Below are 17,102 nucleotides of genomic sequence, written 5' to 3'. Positions count from 1 at the left end.
ATGATGCTGACCAGTGACCACTGCTGGGACCCACACCCACAAGATGGGGCCCTTTTCATGTGGTTTTCAGTTTAATTAATTTCCTAAAGTCTCCTCCTCTTGCTTTCCTTGAAGTTGGTGCTGTGAAAGAAAGGCCCTACCTGAATGTCATTATCACACTAACAAACTGTGCTCTTATCTGCTTCTGTTTTGTACTTGTCGGCAGAACAAGCAGATGCAGACATCCACCTTCTACTATTCGGCCGGATTTGAAGGGCCATGCTTACTTGCAACCATTCAATTTGGCCTCTGAATTTTGAATAGTACTAGGTCCCAAGACCCTGAACTAAATTGTGGCACTTACTGAATGATAGAAGCTGGAGCTTAGCAAACAGGTTCTTTGTTCATATGTTCATAAAAATGAAGAGTTTATGATGATAGATAGGCACTGCTAATGTTTGGAGTTGTTTCACATTTTCATCTGTTTCAGCAACGAAATCCTGCAGCCTTTGTGAGAACAGTAAATGTCAAGCAGGTTTGTTACAATCTGTAGCAGCCTATTTGGGCTACCAAGAAACTATTCTTCGCCTACCAATCCCCATCTCTCACAGAAAGCGTTCATTCATTTTTCTCTGACGAAACATTCTGCAGTTTCTTTTTTTTTTTGTGTAGGAAGTACGGTAGGTTGTCACCACCAGGGTTGCTTCGAGCCTTTGACCTTTGAGAGGAAGAGTACAAGTTCCAGTCCCAGTTCCCAATAATCTTTGAAGCTTTTCTGAAGATAACAAACATGGGCAAACGCATACGGAACATGTGCACTCCGTTTCACAATGTAAGTCATTCTAGTATTTCTCATATTCATATTGATCTTAATGAATCTAGATAGATATATGAATGTGGAAAATGTTAGAATGACTTACACTGTGAAACGGAGGAAGTATTAAGTTTGAAACAGTTGTGCAGCCAAGAATTCTTCCCCTTTGGACTTTGCCCTGTGATCACTAGCATGTGTACTGATACAGAGAGTTCAGTTAGGAGTATCATATTGCAGACCACAGCAACCTTTCTGCAGATTTTCAGGCAACGAACACATTATTAAACAAGAACATTCTCGCCTGATATCACAAAATGTATGACGCGTCTCTCGATATGTTTGACAAAATGAGATCACCAGAATGGCAACTAGAGTACCGTATTTCTCTTATGACTGCTACAACATTATTCTCTCTTTTAAGTCCAATACCAATGGAGACAGCAAAACAAATCTCATATCTCCACATGAACTCCTGTTGATGAAATAAAGCAGTAGGATTTCAAAGCAGGAGTAATGAGGGGAGAACAATACAATCTAACACGTATAACTGATACAATAGCATCTACTAGCCAAGTCCCAGATTACGTAGATCCTTCTTTTGAGCAGTGGATCCCTCTTTCTTGATGCGAGAAGGCCTAATAATACGGTCAATAATCCCATATTCCAAAGCTCCTTCAGCATCGAAGCGCTTCACCCTAGATAGATCTTCATGAATCTGCAACAAGAAATGCTTAAGATGAAAGGAAGGATTGCAATTGCATGACAATTTTGCGTGTACATGGAAAATAGAAACTTGGTAATCTGGATCAGATTATTGCCTCAGTATGAGATACAAGGAAACAAAATAAACCAAGCTTGAATGAGCCTTTTCATCAATAGGGAATGGTGCAATAAACAACCAAAATCTCTTCTTTGGAGTAACTAGGCATTCTAAATCATAGGAGATAGTGCCAAACAATGTAACAGCAGCATGCACAGCGAAATTCTTACCTTATCAACAGGATGACCTGTGTGCTCTGACAACTTGCCGTAAAGATAGTTCTTGATCCTAATAAGTTCATTTGCTTCATTTTCTATATCATCAGCCTGCAGGGAAAAGAGTGTGCAAGAAACCAATTCAATTCAAAGCTGTGTTGCCAGACACTCCCAACTTTAACCACTTAGCAAACCATCTACAAAGAACCCCGACCTGCCCTCGAGCTGCTCCAGCAGGTGACTGAAGTGAAATCCGGCAAAGAGGCATACCCGTACGTGAACCCTTATCATAAAAAAGGGCAAGAAAATGAGTATAATGACTTAGCATACTCAAGACAAATTCCAAAATGAGGTTGATATTAGAGTAGTGATACCTTTTCACCAGCTGCAAGAATAAATCCAGCCAAGTTGAATGCAAAGCCCAGGCAATGAGTACCAATAGGACTTTTTAGGCTTAGCATTGTATCATATAATGCCATGCATGGTGTAAGCTGCAACATCATTGATGAATACAGTTTAGAAAGTCACTCCCCCAGAAAAAAATGCAGTGTGCGACATAGATTAGCTAACAGTAAGTTGACTTGGTTAGATATCTCGGTTAACTAGTTGGAACATTGAAACAAACATTTGACATATTGATAAGGTATACTTGAGGAACATAGGTTTTAAAGTACTCTTGTTATGCTCAGTGAGCATTGCGCACATTGATTTCCAGTTGATTTTGAATTCCAATAAACTTTCTTTCCATACCAGGTCTGATATATATCATCTAAAGTAAAACAATTTTCCAAACAATTGAAGGATCATGTTGTCATAACTTTCCCCCGTCCTAGATTATCATGACTAGAGTGGCCCTCTTTCCAGGATAAGTGTTTTGATCCAATATAAATAGTTAGATACATAAGTTTTTGTATCGGTTTTGTCAACATGTACAACACTGAAAAATAAGATCATATATTCGGACAATCCCAAACATTCTAACTTACAAACCACAAAGTAGCACTGGAACGCAGGAAGCCCCTTCAATGAGCTATACATGCGGTGTTAGCAACTGATTAGTTCATCCCAGTTTTATTTTTAAAGATAAACTTTTGAAATAACACCCCGGTTCAATTTCTTAAAGTGACAATGCTACTTGAAAATCACAAAATCATGGCCTGGCATATCCACATATATAAAAATAGAGTAAATTGCGCCAGTTGTACAAAAACTTGGCAGGTGGGTGCGATTTAGTGTAAAAACTTGTAAAATGAGCAAACCGGTACATAAACTTAACAATCACGTGCATTTTGATAAAAACACTGTTACATACCAATGATTCATCGTATTTTATTGGTTGTATTGTAAACATATATAACTGCTAGATTAATTGTTGGCAATGAGAATGTTTTGCAGTGCTCATCACCGATTTTTTTTATTAGTTGGATCGCTCAGAAATTTTGTTAGTTGGCATGCACTTAGTTTTGATAATCATTATTTTTTTCCAATTTTAAATAGTAGGTTATTTAGTATGATAACCAAGCAAATGCAATACATCTAAAACCTTGTTCAGAACTCAAGATGATCTAACTGGCTGCTTTTTCTTTACATAGCTGAAAAAGTATGGTTTGGAAGAGAGATCTTTTAACCAAAATGCACGCACTAACCAAGTTGTTACACCTGTATAATCATTTTTCAAATTCTTGCACTAGATCGCACCCACTTACCAAGTTTGTGTACTATAGACGCAATTTACTCATAAAAATAAGTGGCATAAAAAAAAGGCTAATTGAAGCTAACACCAGGTGTGGTATGTTAAGTTCTTACATCTCCTCCTGGACCATTAATGTATAGAAGAATCTTTTTAGTGTTATCAACGCTGTCAAGATACAACATGCTCGCCAATACTTGGTTACTAAACTCTTCATCTATACTGTCCCCAATGAAGATAATTCGTTCGCGATACTGCACATGAACAATTTGAATTAGATAAACATTAATACAGTCACACAGATAGAAATAGATGCACCACTTCAAGGAAGCATCATACTCCATTAGGCATTGTGTAGTCTTACTAGAGCATTCCATATATCAAGCCATTGCCAAGTTCCTTCACCAGGTGTTCTGTAAGGCACCCGTGGTGTACCAACAGGCATCATTGAAATGCGCGCCCTGGTAGCCCTCTTGTTTGATAATCTAGCAAATTTTAATTTGAAGTGCAATGAGATAAAATAAGTGAACAAACAATTCAGACAAACTACACCGACATTATTCAGATATTCTTTGGCTACCTCAAGCGCTAACAAACATACATATTATTGTTAGAACAAAATATTGCCTATAAACCTGATGGGTGTTGAAAATTGGCTTTTGAAAATTGCAAAATTATCCATCAACACAGACAAATGCCCAGAGCTATTAGATTTTACAAAAAGTATCCCTTCACATACTAACAAACCTACAGACACTTGCATGAAAAGTGCGATGCATAACAAAAAAATTGAACTAGCACAACAAGCATAATCAGCACCCAGAATGAAGAGTTGCTGAACTCTGAAGATTGTGCAGTAGCACAATCCCATTTATCCTTCCCACATTATAACACATACACGAAGCCCCCCAACATCAAGTTGAGCATATCGATGGCTGCGCACTTGTTACGTACCCCAGAGAGATCCTCCGGTTGACGGCGGTGTACAACCCGGCGGTGACATTCGGGCACGACGACTCCGACGAGCCTGCACCGCAATTTCCAACCCCACAAACACCAAAATCAAACAATCGACAACAATGAGGACGAATCCGACATAAATTCGAGAATTAATCTTTTTAGCTCCTCGCTCACCTAGCTTGGTCTGGGCCTTCAACCCGACGAAGACCTTGGTGCCCACGCTGCAAAAAGGGGAGAGATATAAAAATAAAAAAAAAAACGAAGAGCAGAAGTTGCAGGGAGGGTTAGGGTTTTGGGGGTTTGGGGATCGGAGAAACGGGGAGGAGTTAGCGGGAGGCGGCTGACCTGAGAGATGAGGGCGCGCTGGCGGCGGCGGCGCGCGGGTGGAAGCAGGAGGAGTTCGCCGGCGCCGCCGCGGACAGCGCCATCGGAGTGGTGGGGAGGAGAGCTTAGCTCGCGGGGAGTGACTGACGCAGTAGTGGATAACGAAGATGCGCGTTGAGATTCGTGCGTCGCTCGATCACCGTAGGTGCAGAAGAGGAAGCGTGCTGTCGTTTGTCTCGTTTCTCAACAGTGAATTTCGTAGTTATATGCTGGTTATTTTAGGATGAAAACAAAATAAATTTCACATTTGAATGTTCGCATTAGAGAGAAATTTATGTGGTCAAAATGTAAAAAAAAAAAATCGATTATAAGCATAATACAGGACGTGCTGGAGGCAGCAGTAATCTACTCGTCTACTCCATCCGTTCAATATGCCATAAGTACATAGAAAAAACATAATAATATGTATAACAATCAAATGGATTTTTATTAAATCTAGTATAAATATATTTTAATAGTATGTTTGTTTCCTTTTCAAAATATTGATATATATTTATATAAATTTGGTTTCACTTAGTTAAAGTGTTTTATGATACGGAACAAAAGGAATGCCTTATTACAAGTTGGCAAATATAAGATGTACAGTCATTTGACAACGGAACAATATGAAAACCATGTTTTTCTTTTGAGTCGTGACCACCATTTACAGTACGTTTTTACTGAATTTTCACTTCAGATGTTGAGAAAGAAAACCATGAACATTTAAAGGTTATTATTACAGTGCAATTCACCTTCACATCCAGTGATCCAGGCATCCAGCATTGCATGAGTTCTCTCCCATGTTTCTTTTTTTTGTCAGGACTGAACTAAGTTAAAACAATAAATATAGCAAGGCCAGATGTTTGTCAACTACACTAAGGTCAGATGATTCAGTAGTTCTTCTCTGAATTCTTTGTTAGGTTTCATGCAAAAAGTACTCAACGACCTATGCAAAGTACATTAGGCAACAAAATAGAAGTGTTGTGCCATCAGGTAATTTCATCTCAATACTGTTCTAGCAAGCCTGAATAGACATTCTATAAGCTCAATTTCCTGCATGTAGCGCGTCCCCTTGTCAACACCACCCTGTCAGGCAAATTAGGCAAGTTCAGGAGAAGAGATCAGCCATGCAATTCCTATGGAGGATGCAACGTGATATGAACGTATCATCAGAAATAAACGATAAATCAAGCACCTTTTGCTGCTCTGTCCTAACAGGTGGACTTGAGCGCCAGAGTTTCAGACTGACAAAGCTAGCTCCGCTCGTGTTTCTATCGGTTTTCTTGTCGTCCCTGTCCTTTGCCTCTCCTTCCAATTTTGCTTTTGTGGAAGCGAACCAATTGAGTTCATCAAATGAGTTATCTTGCTCCAAAACCTTAGTGCCATCACATTGGAAATGATTAACAGAAGCAAGATAGAACGTTCATATACGTTAATCTGGGAGCAAGAACTTGTGTGCAGAGGGAAGAAGCCTTGTATCAGAAACTGAATAAATTACCAGCAGGGTAATACCGACAACAAGAACATGTTCATAGATGTTCCTGTAAAATAAACTGGAAGGAAATGAAAACTGCATCTGAACAATGTTACCTTGAGGACAAAAGCAACTCCAAGTAGGAAACCATCGTAAGTATGTGTGTATCTCTTGTCTTCATGCTCCCGTCTTAATAATTTATCCTTGAGAAGAAGTCTACATTCCATCATGTGGACAATTACGGATGGAACAATTTGAAAGAAATCCTTCATTTCATGAAGTTTATTGCTCTGGAGCTTCTACAAGCATACAAGAAAAGTATGCTGTCAGTGATAAAGAAATAACAAATCTTCGGTTGGTATCCTACGCAGTGGACCTTAGGAAGCAACTAGGTGCGAGCGGATCTTATCCATCGGATTACAAGTACACGATTTAGATTTGGTGGGCTGCATGAGTGCACGGTTCACTTAAACTCAAAATGGCTTCTCACTTCTTCAATATTTTCTCGTTTTCACTTCAACCACTGACTACCCAAGTGAGCCTTCGGCTGCTATGCTCCATGGACTACCAAATACCAGCTAGCACTCTGGCCATAACCGCTGATTGCAAATACGACATAACAGCAAGCATCACCCTGAACTTGGAATTCTTGCATCCACTACTAGCATTGACCTGAACTAGTAACCATGCTTTTAACAGTACAAAAGTGCATACTACACATAATGGAACTTGTCCAGATTTCAAGTGTACAGGGTAAAAGATGGAACATCAGTTCCCTAGTCGTTGAGAAACAGATCTCCGACACCCTAGAGCTTTGGAGTCTCAGAGCCAACGTGATAACCAGGCAGAAAATTCGCTCCTGGTGTTCGAGGCTTCCCTAAGGAACAGTCTCATGTATATACCTCTTGTAAATCCACCCCCATCCCTCTCCTTCTCTCTCTGTCTCTCTTCTCTCTTGTTTCTTTCTTTCTATAACCTTGTAACCTTTTAAAAAAAACCCTGTAAACTTCATTTCTATCAATGAAATGACTATAAGGTAGAGCCAGCTCTACCTTCTTACGTCAAAAAAAAAGAAAAAGAAAAAGAAACAATGTTACAGGTGAATGATGCAAATACCAAACCACAGGAAAAATCATATGAAAGTTTGGAGTTATTCCCTTGTATAACTGTTCCAAAACATTGTCCAAACAAATATAACCACAGACAGAATGCGTCACAACTAATGCGGTAAAATTTGCTTGTTAACTGGAATATCATATTTTCAATTGGCATGGAGGTAGAATATACTAAAGAACTAAAGATAGTACCTTTGAAAAGTTGGTTGCTAATATTGAAAATGGCTGAATTCTATCGTCTGATGGATCATTGTTTCTTGTGCCCATGTCCAAAACTTTACCAATTTCAACAATGTCATCATCCCACCCCAGCAGCTTGCAACTTGTCGTGTATCTCAAGTCAAATTTGGGTTTTCTCACATATCTACGATTGAAAAGAAGGTCCTGCTGATGAAGAAAAACACACAATAATAACCTCTACAGATGAAGTTTTGTACATCATACCGTGACATGTTGTTCAAATAACGGGTGCGGCCAGCCGTAAGTACCATCATGAGACCTAGTACGCTACCTATTCTAGTAACAGCAGCTTGTACTTGTTCAAGCAAGTCTAGAGCATGGTCTCCAAGCCCAAGCTTTCCTAGGGCAAATTTCATGTCTCCTTGGGTAGCAGGATGGGCACCGGACACTCCAGTGTTCTGTTGTAAAGCTACAAGAGTTAATTAAATTTGGTAGCTTAAATAGTGCTTATGAAAAACACATGCATGTGTTCTGAACAGGATGAAGTGCCTAAGGACAAACTGTGACAACTTCAGTGACAGAAATAGTATGTTTTACCCTGTAAACTACGAGTAACACGTTGCGAATAATTTGGAACAGTGGTAGTAAATATTACCTCTGATTGTTTGAAATCCCTTAATAAATCAATTTCAATGTTGCTTTGAAGCAAAGCATGAAGATCTACAAACATCCGGTTTAAGAAAACAAAAATGGAATCTATATATGCAGAAATTCGCTGTAAATTGCACATGGCAGCTGAAAATGCAATATGATCCACACATAAAACTCTCAAGTTTTTTCGGCCTTGGCCACCCAGATCATTCTCAATAAACATCTGCATGAAATAAAACATTAGAAAAGATCAGTTCAAAAAAAGGAGGGAAAGAGAGGGAGGGAGTGGGGATGAGGAAAGAGGGGGCTGGACATTACATTAATTAGAAAAATATCCTAATCAAGTATGTTACATGCTAATACATCAGTGCAGGTGCAAAATATGTGAAATCTATCTTTTTCACAGACTAGATAAAGGGGATTTGTGGGCTATCATCATTCTGGTCAGAAATACGAAATTATGACCTCCACAGGAATCCATATGAACCATGATCACTAAAGCATCCAATTTTCAGGGTACAAGGGGCATTAGTACCCACCTGCTTGACAATGTTGTAGGAATATGCCTCACTAAATGAATCAAGATTTTCCATGGATTGTTTTAGATCAAAATCTTGATCCGCGGTATCCACAGTAAGATGGAAATCTTCCAGTTCAACACCATATTTCAGCTCTCCTAGTTGATGCATCTCTGCATACATCTAGAATATACTCAACACCAGTCATAAGAAAGTATTTGGAAATATATTTAAGTTTCATACAGTTCTTATCTATACATGAAGAGTATGGTGCATAACTGCGTACCCTGTTGTCATAGTTAGACATCACTGAGTAAGTATAGAACGCAGAATTTAGATGGTTCTCCACAAGCAATTTAATATCAACAAACTTGGAAGGTAGTCTCAAGGGCTTCATTCTTAAGTACCACGAAAGATTACGAACCCCAGTCTGGCCAACAGTATAAGCACAGATAGTGTCACCATAAGAAAATAAATGGCACACTGCTCAATTAATTTAGGGACCATTAATTTAATGCACTTCATAACCTTTGTTGGGTTCACAAAGACTGATCCTTTTAAGTGAGTGGAATGAACATGGAGTCGGAGGTCTGTCTCAATATCTCTACACAGTGGGGCAACAACCTCCTACAGAGTAAGATAGAATGAAGTTAAGTATACCCTCCAAAGAGAACCTGCAAAAGCTAGAAAATGTTTTAAGGCATTGCCCGTGCCCTGATTTTTTTAGTATGAATGTTCTGCAAGTGCATTTGCTACTTTTTTTTTAGAAACAACATAGTAGTAGAGTACTGACTTTATTTTGCAAGGAACGGTGTTGTACATATGCTAGTGACAAACTGCTTTTATAGGATTACAATTACACCAAAAACAGGCCTTCATTTGGTTCTTATACAAAATGGAATTGCCTAGCTTGTCCACACCACAAAATTACAACAGTACACGAGCAAAAGAATCTTGGTCCATACCTTTCGCAGAGCATTCTCAATTTCTTCCTCATAGTGCTGAAGAGTAACAGTTCCCACATTCCCAAGTGTAAGAAGTGACATTCCATCAGAAAATGCATCAATGATGTTCCTGTCAACTCAAAATAATGAATGCCAAGAAAAACCAGTGATAATGGAGATTTCTCAAAAAGGTTGAACAAGTAAAAAAAAAAAATCTTTTGATGTTCGGTTCAAACTTATGTTCAGCTATCAATTACGAGAATTAATTCCATGACTGGAACAACTATCATCCAACATTCCAACTTATGTTGTAAAATCAAACAAGAACATTAGGGCATCTTCATGATTATCTGTACTTACTGTAGCCAAGATAATTTGCAGGCATCTCCATATACCATTGATAACCAAGTCACAAGCATCTCTTTTCTCCAATACAAAAAGCTGCAGTTCGTCCTTTCATCAATCAGAGACCAGAAATTCAAAAGAATGCTGAACTTCGATATAAGCTTTCTCACACCAACCAACTCAATATCCAAGTAACCCTGTTTCATGGCTACAGACATTAGTGTCACAAACATCAGAGAAATCAGGCTATGCATTAAATAACACCAGCAACAAAGAAACACATAATAGCATTTACTGAAGTTCAAGAGAAGTCTGCAATCAAATCGTTTTACAAGAACTCTAAAAGATTAGTTCGCAATCTGCTCCAACTTCAGACTAAATGGAGATGTGCAGATGTAAATTCTACATATCTTAACAATATCCCATTTTGGTTATAATATGTGCTAGCTCCCTAACTTAATTAGTTCATGTGCTATACACTGCACTCGCACAGGAACCACAAAAGGCTAACTGTTTTCCCTTGGAACACCCTCTAACCAGCTAAACCAAGATGGTAATAAAGGTTGGATTTGAATGTGTAGTGTACCAGACTGTGCAGAATATCCATTGTAATAGAAAGTGTCAGTTGCCTCTGAGAACTCCCACCTCCTTCAAGCAATTGCAAGGACATCAGAACCTGGAGTAACTCAGAGATGAACCCATGAGCAAACTAAATTTTGAAATTGGTTCCAAAATGAAAATCTTCTTCAAAACAAATGGACTACAACCAATTTAATAACTTAAAGGGAAAAATGATGATTTTGACGTTTGAATCTGACAATTAGCTGAAAAAGGGTCCATGTCAATACTTGAGTACAAACACTTGAGTGCGTCAACACTAAACAACTACTAGTCCCCTAATTAATCATTAACAAACATAAGATGAATAGCTGCAGGAAATATCTCCCAACTTGTTATATTTTCCTAGTAACAAACAATTAAACATCATAAACATTTTGAAACACTTTCCTCTTCAATCAAGAGATAACCAGGAACAGGACAGGCTGGTTCATATCGCAATGATTAGGCAGAGGAAACAGACAAAGGAAAATAATAGATGCCTTTAATGTGAACAAATAGATAAAAATAGGACCTCATTGAACATTACATTTCTGCATTTGCTGCAATCCTCATACCATGAAGGCAAACAAGCAGCATTACAGACTCGACAAAATTTGCATGTTTATCTATATGGGTAATTGTTCCAAGATGTATTACCAACGAAAGTGAATCAATAAGCCTTGTCTCCGTGTCTGTACCACCTAAAAGTCAATGGAATTTTATATCAGGAGTATCAAAAAGGAAATAAATGAGCAAATAAGTGCATTATATGGTATACAAAGAAAGTATGTCTGGACGCGTTCTTTATGTTCTATCACAAATTTCTGGAACACTACCAATCATCGCTTCCCATAGTCATTGTAAAAATTGAAGGATCAAGTAGCACGCTAAGAAGAAATTAAGCTATATATGATGATCCGTTATACCCTTTTGTTCAAACTGAAGAAGACTTTTTAGTTGAATATGTGTACCCTAAACGGCACAATGTTTCAAACAGCTATAGTTCTAAACTGCTACATCTACAGCTATTCACAATGCAAGGCTGAATGATGCTTCTCATTTCCATGTATAAGAAGCTTCTGAAAATAGTATTGTATGATTCTTTTTCACAGAACACATAAAAAGAATTGCTTCACATACCACGTATCAATGAACTAAGAAATCCTGTCTTGACCGCCTGACTCCCCTTGGCTATTTCATTTTGTAATTTAGTCTGCTTAACACAAGCAAAGCAATAAGGACAATCAGCACTGTAAAAACAAATAAAAAAATTGTATAGTTCAGGCAGTTGGTGAATGGACCTTCAATGATATTATGAGTTGTTCAATATCAGATTGAATGATGTTGATTATGTGAGGAAGACTGCGCACTAAGCTAGACCCTTTCATGTGGAACAAGTCTCCTATGGCCTAATACAAGAGAGTTAGTACGATGTTAAATAACAGAGCCACTTGATATTTCAAGGAAAAGCCTTGTTCAGGAAAAAAAATTCCAAGGATATGTTGGTAGCTTTCTACTACCTTCAATGACACAATCATTTGGCAAAGAGACTTGGCTTTCTCCCTTCTCAGTGGAACCTTCCAACGAGGCAATGATCATCACAGAAATTAGTCCATATAATTCATAAAAAAAAAATACTACGTAGTACAAAAAGGAGGTAGTGGTACAGATGTTAAAGTCTCTGAAAAAGTAATGCTCGAACAAATAATTACAAATACTAAGTTCTCTGTTGGTAGTATAAAGGTTATAGTGTAATAGTATGTATGTGTCAAGGCTATTTGTTATATTCTAGTGGTAGGCTAGGATTAGAGCTCTCCTCCTCTTTTTTATTTTCCCATTGGGCTCTCACAATGTTCTCTAATAGAACCGTGTCTTCCTCAAATGTTATCAAGTTCGACAATCAACTTAGCTACATACAAAAATAAAATTATAAATTGATGACAGCTCCAAGTAACAATTGAAGAAACAATGAGCCCAAATTGGTATTGCGTGATTCAAAGCAGGGTAATAAAATTTAAATGGATAGGTCACAGGATCCACATGGTAATCAGTAAAGACTGACAAGGCAAAATATAAAGAGTGCAAAAGGAAAAGTGAGAAGTGTAGGTACCTCAAGATGCATATGCAAGTCAAGCATTGATAGGACAAGCATATGTATTCTATCTGCAAGCACTACTCCCTGCACCGAAGAGCAAGCAAAAATAAACATGGGCTACTTAACTCATCAGGAAAGTGTCTGTTATCTTACATCGCAACAATCGATATGTATGTAAATGGGAAGCAGTTTTGGCCCACTCACCCAAAGTGTTAACTCTTATCAACTTACAGAACAGCAAAATCATATTCTTCGTAAAGGATCAAAAGGCATTCATGCTCAACAATCATGCCTCAGAAATACTAATTAAGCCACATAAAACACAAAGAACTTGATGAAAGTAAGAAACCATTTTGCAGGTCAACAAGGGCAGCAAAGTTCTTCTATCCTCTGTATTTTGGAAATTTAGCGGTCTCAATGGATTTACATGACAGCTTTATTAGGAAAGAGTCAAAACACAAAGCAGAATAAAAGTTAGAATATGACCTGCAAAATTTGTTTCTGGAGATGTCGAACCCACTCTTCAGTCAGCATCTGCGACTGAAACCATGAAAGATCAAAACACATAATCTAGTACAGTTCCCAGAAATGTAAAAAAATTTTACCGATGGATGAATGGCTGACTGGAATGAAACAGACCAGCATGATAACGAATCATTTATGGCTTGAATATCCCTGCACATGCCAAACAACACTTACAGTAAAACTGAAGTGCCCGAAATTATACTGAACACTTAGCAGAAAGGGCCATTTGGAAGGATGTCATGTTGAGATGACAGGCTAATGCTAAATTGGTCCTGGCAGAAGAGCAAAATAGGCAAGGCATGTAACTCATCCAAATGTTCCCTCTCTGATGATTATCTCCCAAAATATACTTATGTAAGTCAATGAGACATACAGCTTCAATATTTAAATATTCCACAGGTAAAGAAAATAGTAATTGTAGTGGCTAAGAATGTCGAGCGAAAGGGATCCTGTTAAGATTGGTATGTAAAGATGACCAAATAGTCCTACCTTGAATGCATTTCATTTAACCGTGCCAGATAGCTATTCTTCATGATACCAAAAGCTTCACAAGCTTCCTTAATGGGTGGCAACAAAGAAAGTGATGGAGAGCAATGAAACCTAATTAAGTCAGATAGCACAATACGCTTTCCACCTTCAACATAGACCACTGGAACCAACTGAAATATCTCCACTAACAGGTTCATTGATTTCTTATCAGGAGCTTCACCTAACAAAATATGAAATTTCAGAACATTGTAAATCTTAGCAATCTTATTATGAGGCACAATGATAGGTTGACTTGAATTATTGGTTAAAAAATTAAGCTGAATAGAAAGGCAAAAGGAATGTACAAATCATAGTGTATACAGTATCTAAGACAAGAAGAATTATTTCACGGAGAAGGCAAAATAAGAAATGCATGCAAGAGGACTAGAAAAGAACATATATAATGGTATTAATAACCAAGAACATTCATCAAGTACCAGTTGTCGTTGTGAAGAACAAAAAAAGGCCTAGAAGATGGAGTATAGTCCTTCGATCAATGGGGAGTTCCTTCAAAGAACCTGAAGTGTAAAAATCAATATTGGTCCTATTGGATAACATAGCTAACAGGCATTTGAAACATACAAGTAAATGTACTGAACTAAAAAAAATTGCACGCTGCTCACCGATGCGTTGAATGATCTCAGAACTGCTCTCAGAGAAGAAAGAATAAAATGTGTCTAACAGTTTCTTATTAGATCTAACAAGGGTTATTGAAGAGCACAAAGGTGAATCTTCTTGCACCAACCGCTGACATAGAAATAAAAATACAGTGACATGAACATAAGAATAATTTAAGCTATATGTTTATAAAGGAAAATAATGAAAGAACATGAAGGTGATGCAGCAACACTCACTTGGAAGAAGCCAATGTCAAAAAGTTTCTGTAAGTTGTGTACAACTTGATCAAGGAAATCTACATCCTCGAATGACATACTAAATACATCGACCTCAGATTTCACCTTGTCCAGCATCCTATGAGGAAACCAAAGGTCAATTTTCTGAACATATTGATGCATGATGATAATGAGTTGCATGGGTGGATAGCATATCATTTGATATTATATTTTCTCAATGGACCAAGCAAAAGTAGAAGACTTTGGCTATAGCATTAAGAAAATACTTCAATGATAGCTCACCAAGATCCACAACAATTTTTTTAAGCTATCCATTGACACATAACTGAAACACTTTGGAGTCAATCTTTATCTAGATATCTTAAGAAATTTTACCTGTTTTATAACAATTAATACTCCGTATTTTAACTTTCAAGACACCAATTATAAGTGTTTAATGAATGTTAAAAGACACCACTTATCAGTGTTGGTAAGTTATGGATGGTTCTTTGAACATATTGTCCATTGAAAAATTATATCCCCACCGAGAAACTAAAAGATGTGCTTTTAGTGTTACATATGTAATTAATACTCCCAGGCTGCATGTGTAGAATGACCCAGACCAAATGAACCTAATAAACTAGAGACCATTAATACCTTGAGAATAGAGATAGGTAACTCCTGGTATTGCCATTGTGCCTCAAAATTTCATCTACCAAAAGGAACACCATAAGCCCCTCGCCAAGTGATCCAAATGCGGTTGTCAAATCTAAACCCTTAAATGAGTTCAATGGACGCACATTCTTGTCACGGACTGAGCAGATTGCGTCCAGCTGCCGGAGCAGGTTCCCAAGGATCATCACCAGCCCATTGATGATTTCATACACCTCAAGTAACAATGGAATTGAGTGGGCAAATGTCTTTTGTGGCTCCCCCTCCAGAAGTGCCTCATTTGGTCCCTCTGCAGTGTGCCCAAAGAGGAGCAGTTGCCGATAGAGATTACTTGACGCCTAGAAAAGAAATGGAAAATAAGGTAGCAATCACATACTGTATTTATCGCTTGCATTCCTTGCATGTGTTCAACATTGTAACAATAACATATCAAAAGGAAAAAGTAATAAAGCAGCAATCACCCATCATTTATGGCTTGCATTTGACATCATTTAGATAGTGGATATTTCATTAAGCACTTGCAATCATTTCAGAAAGTAACATTTCTCATTTGACGCATTTGAATTGACTTTGCATCCTAGTATCGCCACTGATACTAAATTGACTACAAAATTACTCCAAAAGTGAGTCCCATAATTGAATAGCAAAAATCAAAGATCATGGAACATAATCGACAAGAAGTAATCCTACACAAGCTTAAAATTGAGTAACACGTCACATTTAAATTCGAGATAAACGGATCAACTTTAGCGCGCTTACAGCATCAGAGAGGCGGGATATCTCAAGGCACGAGTGGGAGAGCACGGCAACGAACTTGGAGACGTCGACGTTGTCCTCGGCCGCCGCCGCGGCGGTCAAGAGGGACGCGGCGCCCACACCGACGCCGGGGTCGGTGGGGGCCACCCGGAGCCTGACCGAGGCGGAGGACACCGAGGTGGACGCGGAGCGGGGCCCGATCTCGGCGACGGCCGCGCGGCACCGGAACCGCCACTCGTCGACGTGCCGCCGCAGCTTCTCCTGCTGCTCGAGTAAGACTGCCGCCGGGAGCAAGAGCAGGCAGAGTTAGGGGAGTGAGTCCAACCGTGGTACGGAGAGAGAGAGAGGGAGGGGAACCAGCGAGGTGCTTACGTGACGCCATCGCCGGCGGCGAGCGGTGGTCGCCGGCCGTCGAGCAGATGCCGCGAAGGGAGGGGAGGGGAGGGGAGTGTGAGGAAATCTTACATCCAAGCCCCTGCAATCTCCCCAATTCTTCTTCTGCTTTGTGTTTTATTCAGATGAACCCCCAAAATTACGAGAAATTGTAAGCGTGGCTCTATCCTTTGATGCGAGTGGGCCGATAAGGCCCGTGAATTGTTTGGGCTCTTTCTCGAAATTTCCAGCCGATTGGGCCGAAACAAGTCTCCCGTCACGGTTGCCACAGGCCATCCAGTTTGTCCGATTGGGTCCCTTTTGAGTTTTTTTTGTTCACGTCCCTCAACCTCAAAATCGGATTCAAAGATCCAAAAACTTATGAAACCATTGCAAAATGAGCCCCTTAACGGTTTGGATGGTGTTTTCGTGCTACGTGATGCTTACGTGGTGTTGTTGTCCTGGTCTTTAACTGACATGGCATAGGTTATCGAAGGCCCAAAGCCCATCTTGATTTTTACCAAAAAAAGATCAAACGAAATTACAAATGCAAAGTCAAAATCGTTCAAAAAAAGAATTTTCGTTTATAATGGTGCTGTTTGTTGATGTAACAGAAAGTATTGCATTTGTTTCATTTTTTTGTCCGAACTTTGTCTGAACCAACCTTGAAATGGACGATCACATGAGAATGACCTCGGTTACGTCAATAGAAT

The 17,102-nt window shown here is 38.8% G+C and overlaps 2 protein-coding genes across 4 annotated transcripts; both read right to left on the bottom strand.

Moving 5' to 3' along the window:
• Window positions 1–1,146: 1,146 nt before the first annotated feature.
• On the bottom strand, window positions 1,147–4,922 carry LOC127776240 (ATP-dependent Clp protease proteolytic subunit-related protein 2, chloroplastic). The gene is made up of 9 exons (XM_052302603.1): window positions 4,764–4,922; window positions 4,593–4,639; window positions 4,413–4,485; window positions 3,823–3,943; window positions 3,575–3,712; window positions 2,143–2,259; window positions 1,983–2,051; window positions 1,784–1,879; window positions 1,147–1,508 (listed from the first exon to the last, which is right to left on the bottom strand). Exons 1-9 carry the CDS (start codon window positions 4,844–4,846, stop codon window positions 1,359–1,361), a joined length of 894 nt encoding a protein of 297 aa, XP_052158563.1. The 5' UTR covers window positions 4,847–4,922; the 3' UTR covers window positions 1,147–1,358.
• A 557-nt stretch (window positions 4,923–5,479) lies between these two features.
• Window positions 5,480–16,476, bottom strand: LOC127776239 (uncharacterized). 3 transcript variants are annotated; one of them, XM_052302600.1, is made up of 26 exons: window positions 16,390–16,476; window positions 16,021–16,295; window positions 15,247–15,599; window positions 14,611–14,728; window positions 14,380–14,503; window positions 14,194–14,274; window positions 13,718–13,937; window positions 13,309–13,378; window positions 13,190–13,243; window positions 12,719–12,787; window positions 12,129–12,185; window positions 11,910–12,017; window positions 11,749–11,821; window positions 11,266–11,309; window positions 10,595–10,684; window positions 10,024–10,205; window positions 9,685–9,793; window positions 9,248–9,346; window positions 9,006–9,149; window positions 8,741–8,902; window positions 8,206–8,424; window positions 7,815–8,008; window positions 7,563–7,734; window positions 6,372–6,554; window positions 5,977–6,156; window positions 5,480–5,867 (listed from the first exon to the last, which is right to left on the bottom strand). In XM_052302600.1, the coding sequence occupies exons 1-26, from the start codon at window positions 16,397–16,399 to the stop codon at window positions 5,781–5,783; spliced, it is 3,477 nt and encodes a 1,158-aa protein (XP_052158560.1). In that variant the 5' UTR covers window positions 16,400–16,476; the 3' UTR covers window positions 5,480–5,780. The 3 variants fall into 3 exon arrangements, with proteins under 3 accessions (XP_052158560.1, XP_052158561.1, XP_052158562.1); XM_052302601.1 differs by lacking the exon at window positions 16,390–16,476 and having other exon boundaries at window positions 15,247–15,550; window positions 16,021–16,146; XM_052302602.1 differs by lacking the exons at window positions 16,021–16,295; window positions 16,390–16,476 and having other exon boundaries at window positions 15,247–15,301; window positions 15,390–15,514.
• Between the last annotated feature and the right edge of the window lie 626 nt (window positions 16,477–17,102).

This window comes from Oryza glaberrima, chromosome 6, assembly GCF_000147395.1.
Source record: "Oryza glaberrima chromosome 6, OglaRS2, whole genome shotgun sequence".
NCBI lineage: Eukaryota > Viridiplantae > Streptophyta > Magnoliopsida > Poales > Poaceae > Oryza > Oryza glaberrima.
The sequence above is the reverse complement of the archived record's forward strand: the minus strand, read 5'-3'. Positions and strand labels throughout refer to the sequence as shown.